This window comes from Populus euphratica, unplaced genomic scaffold (assembly GCF_000495115.2).
Source record: "Populus euphratica unplaced genomic scaffold, PopEup_1.0 scaffold13.1, whole genome shotgun sequence".
NCBI lineage: Eukaryota > Viridiplantae > Streptophyta > Magnoliopsida > Malpighiales > Salicaceae > Populus > Populus euphratica.
In genome coordinates this window covers 644,109-664,320 of record NW_011499872.1, presented here as the reverse complement: position 1 = coordinate 664,320, position 20,212 = coordinate 644,109, and the positions used below count along the sequence as shown (strand labels likewise).

Here is a 20,212-nt window from a genome sequence, read left to right as displayed (position 1 = left end):
CAACCATGCTAGCTATAATTTCTCAAGAAAATCAGATAAAAAATAATGGTGATTTTCTCAACCATGCTAGCTATAATTATATATGATCTGATTAAATGAAAGATAAATTCCTATTGGATTCAGCCAAAAAATCTGAATTAAATAACATGTAAAATGGTTGGATCACATCATGACAATTAAGACACGGAAATATGAAGGAGGTGCTGGTTCCTATTTAGAGGCAAATCACTTCGTGGGAGCATGAAATTATTTGAGTATGAGATGGATTGCAATTTGTTGCTGAAAATAAGTAAAATATGGCCACCATGATGGAAAAGATATGTATATAGTGAAAAGGTTAAACAAGATGAAATGGAAAAGATATGTATATAGTGAAAAGGTGAAACAAGATGACTCTGTTCACTCTTTAGTCTAGAGCCACTAATCCCGACGCCCACCATCCACGTTTGAGGCCATCAATGTTTCTCATCATATCTTGACATCTCGCTAATTAAATTCCAAGTATAGATTAAACTATTCAATCATGGAATATTCGGTCACGACTCACCAAATTAATTATCTAGTTCTGAGTGATATATATATATATATAGAGTAAGGAATTGATTTATCTAGCTATCCAATTAACGAGAATGAGAGCCCAGAATAGCAACATCGGTCTAGTCACAAATGATCATATCCACAGTATTATAGTAAATTGCACAAGAAAAGGTTAAGAGGTTTACTTTTATATTTAATCTCTACATAATTATTGTAGACTGTTCTACTTGAATAACTAATTAGTTAAACTTTTTATTATTCTCAACTCATAAACATTTATATTGTTTAAATGTTAATTAATGAATATTTTTTTGGTTATAAACTCAAATCTTTTTGACAGAGAGACACTTTAAATAATTAACGATGCATAAATTATTAAAAACTATATATTGACATGAGGGCGCGGCGCTTGCACAGTCAATATATATATAGCTCTTCGATCATGTAATGACACTAATCTAATTAAATGCTATGTTTTTATTATTATTATATATTATTATTTTTAATCCTCGAGCTAGCTAGCTGCATATGTTTTCTTCTTTTACACGCTAGCTAATTGAGCTATTGTTTTCCAGAAAGTTGCAAATTAATATATATTTTGTTTGGCGAAAGCATTGTAACGGAAAATGGAAAGGTGACAAAACCTGAGCAACAAATCAAATCCCATCCCATAACCTTGAACCCCCCAAAAAAATGCTTTAAGGCAAAGGTTACGTTTAAGTAAACCCCACCACTTTCCTAGGTATTGTTTTGCTTGTTGCGTTCAGCTCTCTTTTCTCCCTATCCTTAGTCAGCAACATTAATGGTACTGTTTGATATATGTATTTTTTGTGCAATTAAAATGACTGCTAGTTTTCAGGTTGTAATGGAAACCAAATGAAGGTGGTCTTTCGTAATAAGATTAGTTAGTGGAGTCCCTAGACTTTAAACAAACTAAAGACGTGTAGATATTGCATTGATCAGTGAAAAACGCTATATAACCAAGCTATCCCATCCTCACTTGAACTCATCAGCTCTTTGCGTTGTGTGGAGAAAGAGAACGACATCTTGAGAGAGAGAGAGAAGAGCAATCATCATGGCAACAGAGTCCTCGGATTCGCCTTATGATAGGGCAAAGCCATTTCTGGCTGTGGTACTTATGCAGTTTGGCTATGCAGGCATGTCCCTAATTTCTAAGCATGCCCTAAATGAAGGGATGAGCCAGCATGTATTGGTAGTCTACCGGCATGCCGTTGCCACCATTGTCATTGCTCCATTTGCCTTTATTTTTGATAGGTATGGGGTTTCTGTGGGTCCTTTCTATCATAAATATACGCTAGTACAAAGCGATAGCTTAATTATCCTTTTTTAACCAAAAAAATATATATGATATTATTAAAGAATAACTAACCATTTATATATTCACCAATATTTTATGCAGGAAAGTAAGGCCAAAGATGACTCTCTCCATCTTCTTTAAGATAATGTTGATGGGCTTGTTGGAGTGAGAATCTTGATTTAATTACCTCTTACAAGCTTGTTCCAGCATTTTTTTCTCTCCTCAACCTTGTTAAACTGTAATAAATATTGTGCAGGCCAACGCTTGACCAGAACTTGTACTACACTGGCATGAAATATACCACAGCAACTTTTGCTTCTGCCATGTGCAATGTTCTTCCGGCTTTTGCATTTTTGATGGCTTGGGCCTTGAGGTAGTGACAATTAACTTGTTTGTAAATCTGTAGGCGTGACCCTCGCGCATATTATATGCGCATAGATACACATGCGGCCCGTATATCCTAATTATGTTTATATATACATATATAGTAAGGTTTTGTTTTTATGATTTCGTAGGCTTGAGAAGGTTAACATAAGGAAAATGCATAGCCAGGCAAAGATAATTGGGACCATAGTCACAGTGGGAGGGGCTATGCTTATGACTCTTGTCAAGGGGACCCAGTTGGATTTGCCGTGGACAAAAGGGTACGATCAACATCCATCTACAGGTGGATTAATCAAGCAGGATCCTATTAAGGGTGCTCTTATGATCACCATAGGTTGTGTCTGTTGGGCTAGCTTCATAATTCTCCAGGTGATTTGACCTTTTGCAATTAATATATATCATATTAGATAAAAAAAAACATTTATGCAATCATCAACAAAAAATCGTCGGGTAATTAACTTTCTTTTAGAATTTCATTTATTTTTCTGTTTTAAAAATAATTTTTAAAAAAATTAAAATTTATATTTTTTTTCAATTTTAAATTATTTTTTTACATTTTTAGATCATTTTAATATATTAATATAAAAAATAATTTTTTTAAATAAAAAAATATTTTAAAAAACCATTACTAACACAACCTCAATCACCCTATAATCTTTGTTGCCATCCAAAACTAGTCATGACATGGAGAAGATATTGATGACAAGATTATCTAGCTACATGGACAAGCTACCTTATAGTCTTTAATTCCGTCTTAGTATACCAAAGCTAATTATTTTCGTGGGGCCATTCTTATCGGTAAGAATTATGTTTTATTTCATTTTATTTACAGGCAATAACATTAAAAACATACCCAGTTGAGCTCTCCCTTACAGCTTGGATATGTTTCATGGGAACTATAGAAGGTACTGTGTTAGCAGTTGTAATGGAGAGAGGAAATCCCTCAGCTTGGTCTATAGCCTTGGATTATAAACTATTGGCTGCTGTTTATAGTGTAAGTAATCTTTAATTCTAACAACATCTTTCTTTTTCCTATTGAGTTATAATTTATTAACAGTTTTTAAATTATTTTAATTTGTTTTTTCAGTTGACTTGAGAAAGAATATTGATTTCATTTTCCTTTATTGCCTTTATGATATTAAAATACAGGGCGTATTCTGTTCTGGGCTTGCTTATTATGTCCAAGGATTGATTATGAAGCGTCGAGGACCTGTTTTTGTGACTGCCTTCAATCCTTTAAGCATGGTTATCGTTGCCATTTTAGGGTCTTTTTTCTTGAAAGAGATATTATACTTGGGAAGGTAAGGAAATTAAGTATTGCTTGGCTAACAGTACTCGGGTATATCATAGGTTGATTCTATGACCATCTAGGCAATAAGGTTCTTCTTTTTCGTGAGAAATCTCGAGTTCAAGCCTCTTCCTTACAATAAAAAAAATCATTCAGATCGAAACTTCCACCAATTTTAAACGGCAATAGGGTTTTTTTCCCCGTGAGATCTCGAGTTCAAGCCTCTTCCTTATAATAATAATTAAAAAAAAAATACTTTGAAACTTTCACCAGTACTAGTGAGACATGGGGTCATTCATTGTCAAACTTTTTTAACTCAGGCATGTTTGGCTAAACCCTCTTACAATAAAAATAAAAATAAAAATGGGAAGTAATAAATTAAAAACGTTACTCCGAGAATTTTTTGGCTGCGGACTAATTGAAGAGACCACCGTCCTTGTAGGGTTTTTGGAGCAGTCGTCATTGTTACTGGCCTCTATCTAGTGTTGTGGGGCAAAAGCAAGGATGAACCTCCATCCAATTCAAGCAATGATAAGGTGGCAGCATGTTCTACACAAATGGCTACCAAAACGCATGAGAGGACGGAGACCTTGAATCAAGATTTTGTTGCTCTAGATCTTACCAAAGTTAGACCTAACGATGAATCTGATTGAAGGAATTATGCAACTTAATTTGAAACGATACCGTTTATTGCTCCTAATTTTGGCTTCGTTGTAATCATCAACCAAGCTTATATCAATGCGAAATTTCCATATTGATACTTCAACTAAGAATTAATTATTATTGTTATTATTTTCCTTGCGGGGATGTCATGAATATCTAAAAATTCTACATGTTATAACCACAATTAATCAAGATTTATTTTTCTGGTTAGTATTAAGACAATGTCTAAGCTATGTATTCGTGAATTTCTCCTCTCGATCACCACTCTTTAGCGCTCGCTTGATTAGTGGAGGTCGTTACTCATTTGCCCCACCTTCCTCCTTACAACGAGTAGGTTTGCTGCTGTATTAAGAGATTAAAAGAATGAAACGATTGGATAATCAAAAATTTTATGTGCGAGTGAGAGAGAGGTTTCTTAATTTGTTGTTTTGTTCTTTATTTTAGCACTGTAATAATTATTAGCAGATGAAGACTCAAAAAAAAAAAAAAAAAAACAAGAAGAGGTATAATTAGCAGCTGCGTGATCACATGAATAGTAAGTGGCTGTTTCACATATCTTCTACTTTTATTTTTATTTTTAGGTGTTTCTTTTATATATAGTTTTGATGTCCAAATATCAAAAATAAAAAAAATCTGATTTTTTTATTTAAATATATTTTCAAGAAAAAACTATTTAAAAAACATTATACACACACCACAATATCACATACACCTAAATAAAGGGTTGAAGGCTTTTTAAATAATAAAAAAGGCAACCATCCAATTACGGGACTGTTCATGGAAAGAGTGTGTGCGTATGTATAATGCCTATTTGGACGGTTCTTGTTAAGGGGTTTTTGAACGCATCCTTTTCCTTTTCAATCTTTAGAAAAATATTTTTTATTATATTTTTTTTCTAATTTCACCTACATATTATCATTGATTTAATTCCACCAATATATTTTAATTAGTCAATAGTTTTCTTAAAAAAAAAAAAAAATTAACCCGTGTTAATTTTTTTTCATCATGAATTAGTCAATAGTTTTCTTAAAAAAAAAACAATTTTTTTTAACTCGTGTGAATTTTTTTCATCATTTTATGCTACACCTTGCTCTCTTTTCCATTTCTGCAATATAATTACACCCAGTCTAGCTAAAGGCAGTCCAATCTACCCCAAAGAATTATATATTATTAGCATTGTTAAAACTAGTTCTAAGCAGAGCATCTTTCTGAAATGAAAACGGTGAACTTACTGTCTTATATGAGCCCATACTGTCCATTTACAGAAGGAAACTGGGCTAGATTATCAATGGGCCACTTCCATCCAAGCCGACAGAGACATAAGTGGTTCTAAGAAAAGGCTCAATTTGGTTGAGCCCACTTTACAATACAAGTGGGCTCTAACTAGTCTAGGAGCAAAACAATATGCTCGCATCGCAGAGCCCACTTTACAATACAAGTGGGCTCCAACTAGTCTAGGACCAAAACAATAAGCTCGCATCGCGGAGCCCAACAACCGTAGACAACCAGTATGCTCTCTCCCGTCTTTTTGCATTTTCTTGTTCAGGTCAAGATTCAACAGCCTGCTAAACGCTTCATAACCCGACAAGAATCTTGCTGCTCCGTACTAATAATGAAGGTCCAGTACGAAGAACTAGCCGAGAATCAGAGATCGGAACCAGCCCTGACGCGCGCCTCGCTCTTTTTTAGAGCTAGAAGCATTGAGCAAGCCCATGACTCGGAATATTGAAAGGTCAATTTTTTTTTTACTTTCCAAAAATAAGCTTGCAAAACTCTTTAAAATTAGTGAATATGATTTTAATATAATAGTTAAAAATCTATATTGTAAAGGGATGAGCCAACATGTAATGGTAGTTTACAAGCATAATACGATTTTTGCTAAATGCCTTTATGTAATTTTGATTGGAAAATAAATATCAGTGACCAGTTTTTTAAAATGACAAAAAAATGAAAAAGATCTCGAAATGTCTGTCTAGAAACTCTGCTGCAAACAAATGGGCCTTAGATTTAGTATCTTTTCATGAAGGACTAATTGCTCTATATTCTTAAAATCACAAGCACCGTAGAAAAAACAATTTGCTCTATATTCTTAAAATCACAAGCACCAACGCTGCGCACACAAATAAACACCACGAATGAAAACAGTGGCATTCTTGATAATTTTCTCTCTTTTTAGTCAATCATTTGTGTTTATTTTCGTGGCTTTTTCTTCGTACATTTTTTTATCTTGTTGAAAAGAATTATTCCTCGAAAAAATATAATTACTCATGAAAAAATGTTAACTGGAAAAAATGCGGGATAGTAATTACTCACAACAAGCAGCATTCTATTATCAGTGATGTCCTTTTGTTCTTATTAAAGTAGTTGGTAGAGGTTTTTATTTAGAAATATATTAAAATAATTTTTTTTATTTTTTTTTAATATTAACACATTAAAATAATATAAAAATATATAAAAATATTTTATTTAAAAAAATTAAAAATTAAAAGAATATAATTTCCCACCATGTCCACAATGTTTAGCTAATTTTAAAACGTCTTGCTTAAAAGACGATCGATTCCCTCGGTAGGATACTTCCTCAAATCTCTTTCAGTTGTTAGTTAATGGCAGAGGATGCCAGTTAATGCATGCAATGATGTGTGTGTGTGTGTGAGAGAGAGAGAGATTAATACATACAGTGATCGAGGATAATATTAGTCAGCAACAAATCAACTCCTGATACGTTTTCAGGAAATAGCATCTGGTTTCGATGTTCTGTGTACTGGGTTTTGCCCTGGTACGGAAAAGCTGCTTCTTCACGTTATGTTTTATGCTCATCTTCTTGTGAAATAATGAACGGCAGAAAAATAATAATTAAGAAGCTTCTATAAAGAGCTTTCAGGCACAAGCAATTTCTCTTGCATTTGCTATCGAGCTAGTACAGTCTTGTAAACCATTGAACAGAGCAAAGTACTCTAGCTATGTCTATGGAGTCCTTTACTAGCCTGCTCAATCAAGCAAGGCCATATTTGCGTGTGATTTGGTGCAATGTGGCTACTCAGTAATGTCTATGCTAGTCAATCTTGACTTGAATCAAGGGTTGAAGCCACAAGTATTTGCAGCCTACAGAATGGCTGTAACCTCTATTCTCATTGCTCCTTTTGCGCGTCTTAGAAAGGTCTCGTTGATGTCTTTCTCTAAATGTATTTTCATGTGAATAATTAGCATAATCTAATTATAATCATCCTGGTTTAATGTTTCTGAACAGAAATTCAACTACGCCACTTTGAGTAATGACAATCAAATTAGTAAACTACAGAATGTATTTATTTACCATCTCTAAACATTCTTTATAAAACTTGTGCAGTTGCTGACATGATTCTGGTACCTGTTACCTTTACAAGGCCAGTTCTTGATTGTTCCGCTATGAGCTGAAAATCACCACCGCCACCTGTCAAGTTTGCCGTGTGCAATATTCTTCTTGCCATGACATTTGTAATGGCTTGCATCTTCGGGTAACCTTCAATACACATCTGTGCATTAGTTGGTACTATGAGTTAGTGATTGATCTAAGACTATTAAGGCAAGGCTGGTTTGCAGGCTTGAGGAGGTGGATATTAGGAGGCTGCACTCTCAGTCAAAGGTGGTTGGGACACTGGTAAGCATTGGAGGAGCAACGCTACTCACATTTGCTCACAGAAGGGCAATTTTTGTCGCCGTCAATCTGCACCCAGTGCACACATCCAAGATCATTTGAAGGGTGCTGTTAACATTGTGCTTGGGTGCATGAGCTCGCCAAGTTTCATCATTATTCAAGTAAACACTCATAAAAAATATGATAGATGTAGTTATGCCATCGTGAGCCTACAATTAATAAAATAAATAACTACGAGCGAAATTCAATTAATTACCGAGTTCTTACAACGCTTTCAATATTACTTCCCTAAAGGCAATGGTTCCAAAATCGTACCCAGCTAAGCTCCCCCCTGCTGCTTTAATGTGCATAACGGCCACAGAAGTATGCTGCTTTAATGTGCATAACGGCCACAGAGGAAAGTACACCATACTAACCTTTGCAGTAGAACGAGCTAACACTTGGATGTCAGATTTTTAGCTGCTTTCTATGGTGCAAAAATTCTAAGTTGGAGCAAAATCATCTTCAAAATCTAAATAATTTGGTGTAATTTTTATGCATCATACCATGCCCCTCCAAGGATTGAACTTAAAGCAGTGTCGCTCCCTTGATCAATTCCATGCTTTCCAGGCAGGGAATACTCTCAGGAGACTGCTTATTACATTTTCGGATTGTTGGTCAAGGAAAGGGGTCCAGTATTTCTGTGTGCTTCTAATCCTCTAAGCATGGTTATGGTTCCAATTCTGGGGTCTTTCATCTTCAAAGAGAAATTGTACGTTGGCAGGTATGTAAGGATAAAACCACAACATCAAACCATTTGCGCAAACAGCCAGGACAGAAGGAAATGTACAGACTTCTAATCATGACTTGGTTGCAGGACTGCTAATGTGGCAGGACCCACAGGGCCACAGATGAGCCTGTTTTAAGGAATCTAACCAAATTAGGTATACTCAAGGAATCTGAGTTTTCTAAGCAAGCTCCATGTAAGCAGTAAACCTAATACCCTATAGACATATGGTTACTAATGTATCTAACATTCCGCCATGGCTTTCATTGCTCAAGAGGTATAGCTTCTGATGCAAGGTAAGATAGCAATTGACCTCGACAAGAACAGGTTGCCCAGAATGATTACTACGATTTTTGCTACAATAAAATGTTAAAACCTAAACAAAATAGAGACAGACCTTCAAATTTTTTAATGAGCAAAACTAAGCAGAAGTGTTTTTTCTCCCAATTAACAACCATACGGAACTGATTTATAGATAGATCTAGAGCAGTCTGAACAATCAACCTGTGCTTTACCACCAGAACGAGAATAAAACCACAAGTGCTCCTGTGATGGAAGCAAAAAACAGTGGACTGCTGCTTCCATCATGAGTCAGCCAGGAGACCTTTGCCCTTTGCCTATGTAATGCTATTCCTCAACCACGGATTGTTATTCTCAATCACTACAATGAAACCACATGCAACAAAACTGGACCTAAATTGGACAGATGCCTACTTTTAACTGGAAAAGCCAAAGGTCTAAACAGGAATATAGCTCAGTCTACTCCACTGCACAAGTGAGCTTAGATTATTCCAAGCACGAGTACGCATGTGTCCTCTAATACTTGCACGTGGCTGTTTCGTCTATGTTAAGAAACAAGGTTTGGAACTTTGGACAAGAATATCCATTTGGTGATGCAAAATAGGGATTTGCGTTCAATCTTCAATTAATAGGACATGGTGTATGTCAATAGCTAGAGCCATGTCAAAATCCTTGGAGCTCTACACATCTCCATAGAGTTCATTTACTCTATCCTATATTTGCAACCAAGCCTCTATAGAGCACGGCATGAGGTATAAAGATGCTTTTTGCACAACTTCATCAACTAAAATGCAGAAAGCACCTCTGGCCTGTCATGAATGCACAAACACAGTAGTCTACCAATAACAGAATAAGTCCAAAACAAAAACTTAAATTCTTATAGCGAAAGGATAAAAAAGTTGAAGAAACATTCCTCCTCTCAAAATTATTAGAAATCCCAAAACAAGTCTATAATTACCAGAGAAATATGCTTCTATGGACAGAACACATACCACCTCACTTATTCTAAAAGTAGGGTCTTCATCTCAAGATGGTAGAGTGACTTCCTCCTTTCCATAGATGCGCTGAAGTTCACGGGTGGCAGCTTCATATGATGCTGACGAGAAGAGAAGAAAATTTGTTGAGAGAGAATAAAAAACTAATATGCATCTCTTGTATTTGTGAAAGGCAGTCACATAAACTCATCTAAAACTACTCCTTACCTTTCCAGCTGAGGAAATTCTTCTGATTAATAGCAGATCCAGTAACAGTTTCAATCGCATTGAACAGCATCTCCTGAGGAGTGTTCTTCAGTTCCTGAACAACTGCATAGATGGTCTTCCCGTTCTCAAAGTAGATATGGTTATTGGGATGCTTGGTCTTGCAGTTAGCATGTCGCTCAAATTCATATGCATTCAAAACCTGCAAAGTGCATCCCAAGTCATGAAATAGTTTTGAACATTTCATTAGTTTTGTTTCAAGACACTAGACTATATTTAGAGTTGCCTACCTTATTGCCGCATACTTTGCAACTACATAAATACCCAGTCCCTTTTATAGTTCCTCTAAGAGTTTTCTGCCAAGATGAAGGTTATGCATTTTAATGTGGGAACCATAATCAGTAAGAAATATTTCTCATTCCTAAATGTATATTGACATCTCAACCATAATATTTCAATCTCACCTCCCTTGACCAGGAAACATATTTCACAGGAACCCCGTCAAGCAAGCCAGTTGATAGCAAGCTCTTGACATTTGAGGGGAAGTTGTTAGGAGGGATCTTCTTAGATGTCTTCAGCTCTTTATTCTTGGAGGCAGAATCGATTGTTGTCTTTGGCTCTTTATTCTTGGGGGCTGCATTGATTGATGTCTTTGGCTCTTTACCATTGGTGTCAGTATCAGTTTTGGAATTAGCTTCCAGACCACTATTTAATTGTGTATTTGCAATCACCTTTGATGCAGTATTGGTATTCAATTGTGGATCAACATTTGTCTGAGGCAAATTGTTCTGAACCGGTACTTCTGAAGTTTGAGCCGTGTTCTGATTGCTCACTAGCAGGTCATAGCCTCTAATAACATTGCCAGACATATTTGTCTCAGGTTCGTCATGAAAGCTTTGAAAAGAAATGGAATTGTTGTCACCCTTGTTGTAGCTGTGACCAATGGATAGAATACCAGAATTCCCTTTGTCCTGGGCAGGAGTCATGGATGCTATATCAATATCTGCCTTGTCATATATTGGACCGTTTGATATGACATTATCCCCTCCCTTGCTAAATGAGGAACCCATCAAAATGAAATTTTCACTCGTTTTATCATAGGAGGGTCCCATTGAAATGAAACTCTCATGTCCCTTATTGTAGGAGAGAGCCATTGATATGAAATGGTTATCTTCTTTGTCATAAGATGGACCCATTGTTATGAAATTGGCGTCCTTCTTGTCAAACGGCTGACCCATTGATAAGATGCTCTCATCTCCCTTGTTATAACCCTGGCCCATTGATATGAAATTGTCATCATCCTTGTTAAATGCATGACCCATTGAAATGAAACTACCATCTGCCTTGCTGAATGAGGGGCTGATTGAGATGGTATTCTCATCCCCATTGTTATATGTAGAACCCAAAGAGATGGCATTGCTCTCCCTCTTATTATAGGCAGTACCCATTGAAATTATATTGTCATCTCCTCTATTATAGGAGTGCCCCACAGATGAAGAAATGTCATTGCTTGAGTCTCTAACTTGATTGACTCTCACTTTTCTGAGGCCACCAAAACTAATTGATGCAGGGGGATCTTCAACGTTATGAGACATGGACAAACCCATCGAGCAATTGCTGCCATATAGGTCATTGAAATCCTTTCTTTCCATGTTCATATTTCCATTGCTGGCAGAAGGCACGTTGCTACCACTGTTAATCCGCAATGGTTCAAACCCAAACAGACGGTCATTAAATTGTCCTGAAACTGATTGGAAGCAGGAAGTATTATTCCATGGAGAAATGTTCATGTGCGACATTCCCATTACTGGCCTGTTGTTGCTAGATGGTTCAACTGCTTGTTTCTTGTTGCTGAACAATTCAGGTCCAGTGCTATCCATAAGCCACTGATGACCACGCTTTGGTTCCATTCTTGAGGAATTATCGAAACCTATATCTCCATCAGTTAAACACCCCACATCTCTGGTCATCCAAAAGCTCTTCTGCTGGAAAGACTACCAAAAAACAAGAGCCGTCCAAGTGACAATCATATATCAACAGGACTAGAGAAGAACAGAAATTGAGGATTCAATATTCCAAAAATGCATTGCAGAGGGTAAAGGGACATGAAATAATGCCAAACAAACAACTAAAGGCAGATACGGATTAATCAATAGAAACTTTCAAAAAATAAAAAAGCATGCACTCCATAATGTGTAAAATTCTTAAATTTATAGATCCTCTTTCTTTGGAGTTAAACATATCAATCAATAGCCATTTCAAAATACAAGCATGCAGTCTGTAATGTTAAATTCTTAGATTCATAGATCCTTTCTACTTTACTTTTAGCTCCCAAATAATCAAAGAAAAAGGAGGTCTTTTAGAAGTTATCTCAATCTGATACACATAAAATGGGTAGAGGGCATTGACAGAAGTCAGAACTCTGACAAGGTGCCCAAAAGTAGTAATTGTTATGAAACTTCTTGACAAATCTTTCAAGATAAGAGCTGTCCAGATTTGGTGAGCCACATCTTAGAGCCTAAACCTAACACTATTACTAGATGACCAGTTAACACATAGGGTGCCTTCTTCGGAGACAAAAAAGTCAACTTGCACTGAACATGGTACGCAATTTAAGACCTCAAGGCCAATTTCATGCTGTTTCAAAAATACTTTCTAAAGCTTTCCCATTTTTCCCTTTGGTCATATTCAATGCTCAACTCTGCTTGGTTTGTTAAGTAAATAATGGATTACAATCATCATAAGCACATTAATGCATATAAACTAGAAGAACTAAATTTAAAAGGTGAATATAGTAGGCAATGAAATTTTAGATCCACAAATTTTCTCAAAGTTAACCTACATAAGACAAGATTCAGCAGCGCTGCTAATATTATGGATCTTCCAGACGACTTTCAAATGATAGAACTTTATATCACAACTTTTCTCAAATCCTCACCTGAATGCTCAAATGACCAGAGGAAAATATCCTTGGCCCATTGAAGTGGCAAAATTAAAAAAGAAAACGAACTGATTTCCAAGCAAGGAACCAAGTGCATGAGCTGACTGTCAATGCTTAATTAATGTAATCATTCTTTCTTAAATATTAACTTATTTCTTAAGTAGGCATGACAGGAAAAGGTCCAGCCATGATGAAAGCAAAAGTACATTTTTTTTCAAACATCAACAATAAGCCAAGTCAAAAGCAAGTTTCTAAGCATGAACCAGGCAGAGTATATGACAATAAAGAAAGTGGGTAACACAACTCGGATCCATCAATAATCTTTTGAGCTTACTTCAAATTCTATAATCAGCTAGCGCGTTATTTCATTCCATTGACAGGCACCATATATGCACCATATACACGGATAATAGGCTTAGTTTGTAAAGTTGGCGAACAGCCAACTTAGACTGAATATGTTCTATCAACCACAACAGTGTTATCATGGTGAGTACTTTAAACTTGTGCATGTTGTATTAAAACTCGCCATCTTCGACCAAACTTCTGATGAAATCTAGATTTGCAAACCAAGAAACAATGATTCACAAGCTCAAAACTTTCTCTATAATCTCATGTCCTTGCATATGCCTGAGGCATGCATTGCCACATATAAGATAAGGCAATCTTTTGCTCATGAGAGGACTTCTTAGGCTTTCATGAGTACTTTTTTTTTAATGTAGCTCAATGGCATGTTGTGTTTATACCTTTTGCTAATCCTACAAATGAGTGGTATCCCTTTGGTGCTAGTTTTTAAAGATTCATTCACTTCTTAGTTATTTGAAAAAAAAAAATACAAGGAAGGAGAGGGATCCACATAAACCTCATTAGTTATTTGAAAAAAAAAAATACAAGGAGAGAGATCCACATAAACCTCGGAGAGGTTTGTAGGGGATCACAACAACTCATGAAGATGAAATTCAACGTTGAACCCAATAATACTTGAGGCATGGTGTTAAATTATTGTCCTAATTCCATGCATGGCCAAGAATGAAAATACAAATTGCAATGGTGTGGGTCTGAACAACTTGTCCATGCCATTGTACCATGCTACATAAATGTTCTTACGTATTAATAGTCAGAAAATACTCTACGTAATAGTAACAACCAACATAAAGCATAACTCTTAAGTTAAAAGTAGATGGATTTAGGCTAACTAACAACCAACTACACTAATCTCAATGAGAAATATTTAGAATTTGGAAAGGAAATCAAGTAAAATGTTAAAAAAAAAATCCTTGCAAGTAAAATAGACGAGGACATTCCATCCTGGGAAGGAAAGTGCTTTGGCAAGTCGAGTAGCAGAATTAAAAAGGAAGGAATGAGCATGCCGAATGGATAGCCTATAAGCCCCATACAATTAGAAGCTACAACATGAATACAATAGTATGTGGAATCACCATGATACGATGATTCATTTAAAAAGAAAGAAAATGATTCCATATAGCAAGGATATTTATTAATTTAGTTATGATTTATTTGGAAAGTAATAAAAGTACAATTGGCAATTTTGAATATTGATTTTTTTTTCTTATCTTACAAACTATATAGACTAGGTTGGTGGCTTTAGTACATTTTCTCTTTTCATTACAAAAAATGAGTCAATTTAATTTTTTTTCTATGCACCTTTTTCTCACTTGAATTTCAGTTTAGTTTTTATTTGCTATTTTGTTTACATCTTTTTTCTCTCAAGAATTTTAACTGTTCAATGAGTTTTGTTTTGCATTTCCCTCATTTTGTTTGAAAGTCTCAAAAGTGATCGTAATTGGATTCAAACTACATATATTATTGGTAAGCTACCACTAATAACCAATCACCCTATCCATTGTCACCATCCACCACCATCGATGATGCCATTGGGTATTAACAATGATTGATTGTCAATCACCATGTTAGTCGATGACCACGTTCAACTATTGATGAGGCAATTGAATATTGGCCAACTGGAATTTGAAAGTCATTGACAAGATTGTTGAAGTTGTTGAAAGTCATTTATTGTAAATCAATTATCTAGCACTTACAATTATGTGGTGGCCAAAAGGTGCATTGAAGGTTACCTTCAGGTGCATTTACTTATAGCAATTACCCTTCAAATATGCAACCAACACTTGCAACCAACGAGCACCTATAGGGTTTGAGAGTTTGCATTTACAAATAGGACTCGCCATCGATGTCCACATGTGTAGCGTACATGAAAATCACTTTGAAGGTGGGCGACACCAATAAGTGCAGGTAGTATTAACCATTTTTTCTTTAGGATTGGAAAAATATTTGTTATAAAACCTTTATGAGCATTGGAAGGACTTTCCTTATAAAAAGAGCATGTTCCATTATGCACAATGCATTTCACATTGTGGAGGCAGATGAGAAATATTAAATACATGTTAAAATCAGCTTTTCTTTCGGAAATAAGGGATATGTTTGGCAAACTGGTATTTGATATGAGAAGAACAAAAGGTTATGTGCAAGACACAAAATACATCACTGTAATGGATACATAAATGCCATGATTTCTAAACAAGTGATTTTTACAAAATGTAACCATTGATAGTTGGCAAAAACATAAAAGCCCATATAAGTCAGAGGTTGAAGACTTGTAGTAATAAGCTATGTGAGATGAAATCTTTTTTGACCTCTTCAATAATGTTACTCCAAAGAAGAATCTATAGGAAGTTGGATTGCTATCAAAGTTTCTATTCTTGTACAAATGAGAATCCTAGCATATCGATGCTACATATAAATCAGATGACGAAGCAATGAGCCTCTCTCTTTATTGAAAGATCACTAGAGAAACTTTATGACCATGTGCTTCCATGATGTTGATTTTCAGTTGGTTCTTGAGTTGTTGCTCAATAGATGTAAATGAACTATGCTCATCATGAAGAAGAATTTTAGTGATTTTGATGGAATCGACCTTTAATATCATGAAGCTCCCCACCCCTATTCCTAATGTTGGCAAGTAGCCTTAAACCCTCATGCTTTGTTGACAAACTTTTAGCCCACCTACCACCTTCTGGGATGCTCCTTTGAGATTGGCATTTTTTTTTTTCAAGGAAAGGTTAGGCAAGGCTCCCGAAAGTCATCAACAAGACACAAAAGGTCATGGTATTGGCCTAACAGCCCGTAAGAATTATAACGGCAACCCTTCAAGGGTGTTGGCCAGACAAAGACCTAGCAAGCGTACACCTAAAAACCCTTCAACAGTGGCACAAGCTTCATGTGCTTGAGATTACTCAAAACTATTTAAGGATCTTTTTCCTATGTGTTTCCTTTTCGTGCTTTTCCCCATGTACTATGTTTACTATGATTTTTCCTATGTGTTTCCTTTTCGTGCTTTTTCCCATGTACTATGTTTACTATTCATTATTGGATGATTAATTTATTATTTATTACAGTAACAAAAAAGAAAATGTAAGTTTAAATACATTTAAATTAAATGACTAACATTCTTAACATTTCTATGATGGAACGTTAAGTTTGAATTGCCCAATGTAGCTTGCCTAGATTAATTCTCATGTGTATAGAAGTAGATGGATGAAATGCACAATGAAAAGGACATAGTTGGGTAACGATGAAATAAATGATCTTTCAAGCTCTATTGAAAACGTGAAGGCTCAAGAAAAGGTACAGAAATAAATGAGTGAATGTTTCCCTTAGCTGCACATTGCACAATATGAATTTTAATCATATTAGGAAGGTAAATTCGTGTTTAAAAAAATGACAAGTTCAAAACAAGATTTGTCATTCCATTCAACTCCAAGCAATGCAATTCGTTCTTCCTACACCATACTCACTCCATCCTCCTTTTAGCACATGCTCTAACCTTATATGGTTACAAATTGTAGTCAGCATTGCAATAAGTACATAGGATTCCAAAAGGGGCTGACACTCTCGTCGAGCTTCTCTTTATAGGTTTCATTGTAGATGAATAGTTTTTCCAATGAACTATGCCTTGGTTGAGCCATGAGCCTTTAAATTAGTTCTTCGCTGAGACAAATCAACGTCCATCCTTGCAAATTGAAGACAGCTTCCATGCAGGAGAATTGATGAACATTGCATATGTTGAATGTTGAATCAAGTATTAAGACTTCCAAAGGCACAGGTCACACAATCTTGAAGACATTTAAAGTGGACAGAGGTTGGACTATAGAACTTGTAAGTTCTCAACCAACATGGCCTTGTGAGGAAGTAGAAATAAGCATTGATTTGGGATAAAGGTTCTCATAAATGGTTGTTTCTGACTATATCAGGAGTGCTAATTCATTAGGAAGGAATAAAGGTTCTCATATATGGATATTTCTGACTATATCAGGAGACATAATTTTATTATGCAGGAATATACCTAATATCAGTCAAGTGAGTACCTTCAATGGATTCCGTCACTTGAAAAGATTTGTTTCTTTGTTGAAAAATATGTCTTGTTAATTACTAAGAGAATTCTCACAGAGAGCTTTTTCTAAATGACGAGGAATCCAACTTAAGATAAGAAACCCTCAGGCACCTAAATGCTACAAATGCATTAGGTGAGTCCATGGATCCGAAACCAGGTCAACAATGTGGAGAGCAGAGCACACTCACTTGTCAGCTCAGATTACTCCAGATTTCCCAGCTATATTCTTCCCTAAATCTCCGATCTCTAGCTCTGTTTGAGCCCTTAACCACTCCTATCTTATCTTAATGTGATAAGAACACGATAGCCCTCATGTCATTGTTTGGTAAAGGAAAAGCAAAATTAAGGATAATATAATCCTCCTCCTCTACTTCACTCCACAAAATTGTAGTAGTAAATGAAGTTACAATAAAACTATCTCCAAATGTGGATCAGCATGGCTGGATATACTTAAAGAATTTGCAATACAGAAACACACACAAAATAAACAAGGAAAGATAGCATTCAAATACAGTAAAGGATCTGGCAAGCAGATATGAAAATAAGTAACAAAATTTAATACCAAATAGCCAAACAACAATCACAAAACATATAAACACTTGAAAAACCATAATCAATCAACATATCTAATCGAAACCAAACTTTGGACATAACATTTTCAATAAAACGAACAAAAACTTGAATAGAAAATTCCAAGCCTACCATTTTTTGCCGTTAGCCAAGCCCACAGAGACTCACTGAATGAAGACTAAAACCAACGCGCAAAACTCGTTCTCAGGTGATCTCCACTCGAAACTCGAAGTTCTACTTTCAATAACACACGCCACTCTTTACTACTCCGTTTCGCTCATTCACGCCATTGATCACGATCAAGCTCAAATAATCTGCAGCACAAACTCAAACGCCAAAACCTAACCGTTTTAAATTAACAAACCATGAAAATCAAACTTCGATCATGCATAGCATTCATTTAAAACCGTTTAGAGAGAAAACATTGAACAATTATAGTGAGACAAACAAGCTCAAAATTATCAAAACTGTAATCATCAAAATTCAAAATCCACTCGCACTAAGTACACACAGCACGAAAGGCATGCATAGTGACGGTCACTACACATGATAACTGAGAGATACATGTGAGACTGGTAGCGTACCTTTAGCCTGAAAGATCGCCGGAGAAACTCCCGGCAACTGCAAGAGTGAGTGAGTGTTTTTTTTATCTTTTTTCAGGAGAGAGAATTAAAATACAAAATTACTTATGTCAGCTTGGTTTTTAACTACGAGGAGAAACATATCTAATGCCCGGTGGTCTAGGATCTTATCCGTACACGTGGAACGATGGAGCTGGAATCAACGGCTTGATTTACTATACAGGCTTTGGACCGCTAAAACGCATTGCCATATATGGAAGAGTCTTATATGGCAATGTACAGGAGAGGAGCCTTTCACTCTTGTTGTAAAAGGTAAGTGCAGCGCAACGCAAGATAGGTATTCCACTTGTCAGTTTTCTATTGATTACAAGGTGTTTCTGGTAATGTGTTTCGCAGTGGGAAGGTAGGGGTCTAGTGGTTTAGGTCTATGGTAAGAATTATGAGTTTCTCAAACTATTAAAGCACATTGGTTGAAGAGAATTGTTGTCAATTTGTACTCAGTGTTTTGTGTTTTCTTGTCTCCTAGGGGGTAAAATATAATTTTTGCCATGTTTAGAAAATTGGTGAGGGGGCATTGTGGTAAAATAGGGTGTAATCAGTATGGCTAGTCCATGGGCCTAAATTTGGTAAAAATGAAGGGTCTGGATTTGTTTTAAATGTGCTTTAGATTAACTTTGGTAAGTAGAATCACCATTATTAGTGAGGTAATTTAATGGCTTAGCCCTTATTTAGATAGTTATTTATGGTGAGAGTAAAATTTGGCACCAAGAGGTTCACATGCTGGATATGCTCAAAGTTGTGGGCACACCCACCTCACGCATAGTAATTAATTATTTTTAATGTATCAAATCTACGTAAAGTAAATGTGTTTTTGAGATTATTTAATAGAAATATTAGTCTTAATTGGTAAACAAAATAACTTAAAGATAACCCCTGTTAAGAAAACTAAATCTTGTGCGTTGAAATGAGCCCGTATTAGGCAATGACACGAGGACAATGCCTGTCTTCTTCTTCTTTTTTTTTTTTATTCACGTGGGGTGTCCGGGTCAGTTTACGCACACCACAACTAATCTACACGGTCCACTGAACATCCTGCAAGCCCAGTAAGCAGGTAAGGCACCGCGGGGGTGACAGGCGTACATGATGAGATTCGAACACAGATGCGAAGGAAGAGGACAAGCTCTTTCCACCGCTAGACCAGAACCTCACTTACCAATGCCTGTCTTCTTGAATACTTGAGTTTGTGTCATTTTATCTGTTGATTTTATTTAATGAATTTAAGTTTATATGAAGAGACTACTACTATGAGCACATTATTTTACCACCTCTGTTTTCTTTCATATTTTAGGCGACCTACGTAATTCCGACGTGTACATGTGATTTGTTTAGCTGTAACATTTTCGAAGTATTTTTTTTTTTATGATTGGAGGATCTATTTAGATAATGATTTAGAAATATAATTGTTTGCATGTTCTTGCCAAGCTGGAACTTATAGAATTGTTTATTACTATTATTAAATCTAAAAATACAATTATTTAGAAAAAAAAATTTAATCAAGATAATATTTTTTCAATATATCTCTTATTAATCTTACTAAGGTATGGT

At 35.7% G+C, this 20,212-nt stretch overlaps 2 protein-coding genes across 4 annotated transcripts; one reads left to right on the top strand and one right to left on the bottom strand.

Annotated features, from left to right (window-relative positions):
• Window positions 1–1,535: 1,535 nt before the first annotated feature.
• LOC105127503 (WAT1-related protein At2g39510-like) lies at window positions 1,536–4,315 on the top strand. Its single transcript, XM_011028834.1, has 7 exons — window positions 1,536–1,812; window positions 1,958–2,020; window positions 2,112–2,228; window positions 2,371–2,608; window positions 3,072–3,233; window positions 3,389–3,540; window positions 3,970–4,315. Exons 1-7 carry the CDS (start codon window positions 1,613–1,615, stop codon window positions 4,178–4,180), a joined length of 1,143 nt encoding a protein of 380 aa, XP_011027136.1. The 5' UTR covers window positions 1,536–1,612; the 3' UTR covers window positions 4,181–4,315.
• A 5,390-nt stretch (window positions 4,316–9,705) lies between these two features.
• LOC105127502 (uncharacterized) lies at window positions 9,706–18,736 on the bottom strand. 3 transcript variants are annotated; one of them, XM_011028832.1, is made up of 6 exons: window positions 18,611–18,736; window positions 18,159–18,367; window positions 10,554–12,083; window positions 10,380–10,445; window positions 10,093–10,291; window positions 9,706–9,986 (listed from the first exon to the last, which is right to left on the bottom strand). In XM_011028832.1, exons 2-6 carry the CDS (start codon window positions 18,159–18,161, stop codon window positions 9,916–9,918), a joined length of 1,869 nt encoding a protein of 622 aa, XP_011027134.1. In that variant the 5' UTR covers window positions 18,162–18,367; window positions 18,611–18,736; the 3' UTR covers window positions 9,706–9,915. The 3 variants fall into 3 exon arrangements, with proteins under 3 accessions (XP_011027134.1, XP_011027133.1, XP_011027132.1); XM_011028831.1 differs by having other exon boundaries at window positions 18,159–18,352; XM_011028830.1 differs by having other exon boundaries at window positions 18,159–18,340.
• Window positions 18,737–20,212: the final 1,476 nt, after the last annotated feature.

Coding starts and splice junctions, on each gene's coding strand:
- LOC105127502 (XM_011028832.1), bottom strand. Junction 10,446..10,553: donor ATGTTTCCTGGTCAAGGGAG/GTGAGATTGAAA, acceptor TCATCTTGGCAG/AAAACTCTTAGAGGAACTAT. Junction 9,987..10,092: donor GAATTTCCTCAGCTGGAAAG/GTAAGGAGTAGT, acceptor TCTTCTCGTCAG/CATCATATGAAGCTGCCACC.
- LOC105127503 (XM_011028834.1), top strand. CDS start 1,613: ATGGCAACAGAGTCCTCGGATTCGCCTTATGATAGGGCAAAGCCATTT. Junction 2,609..3,071: donor CTAGCTTCATAATTCTCCAG/GTGATTTGACCT, acceptor TTTTATTTACAG/GCAATAACATTAAAAACATA. Junction 3,541..3,969: donor GAGATATTATACTTGGGAAG/GTAAGGAAATTA, acceptor CCGTCCTTGTAG/GGTTTTTGGAGCAGTCGTCA.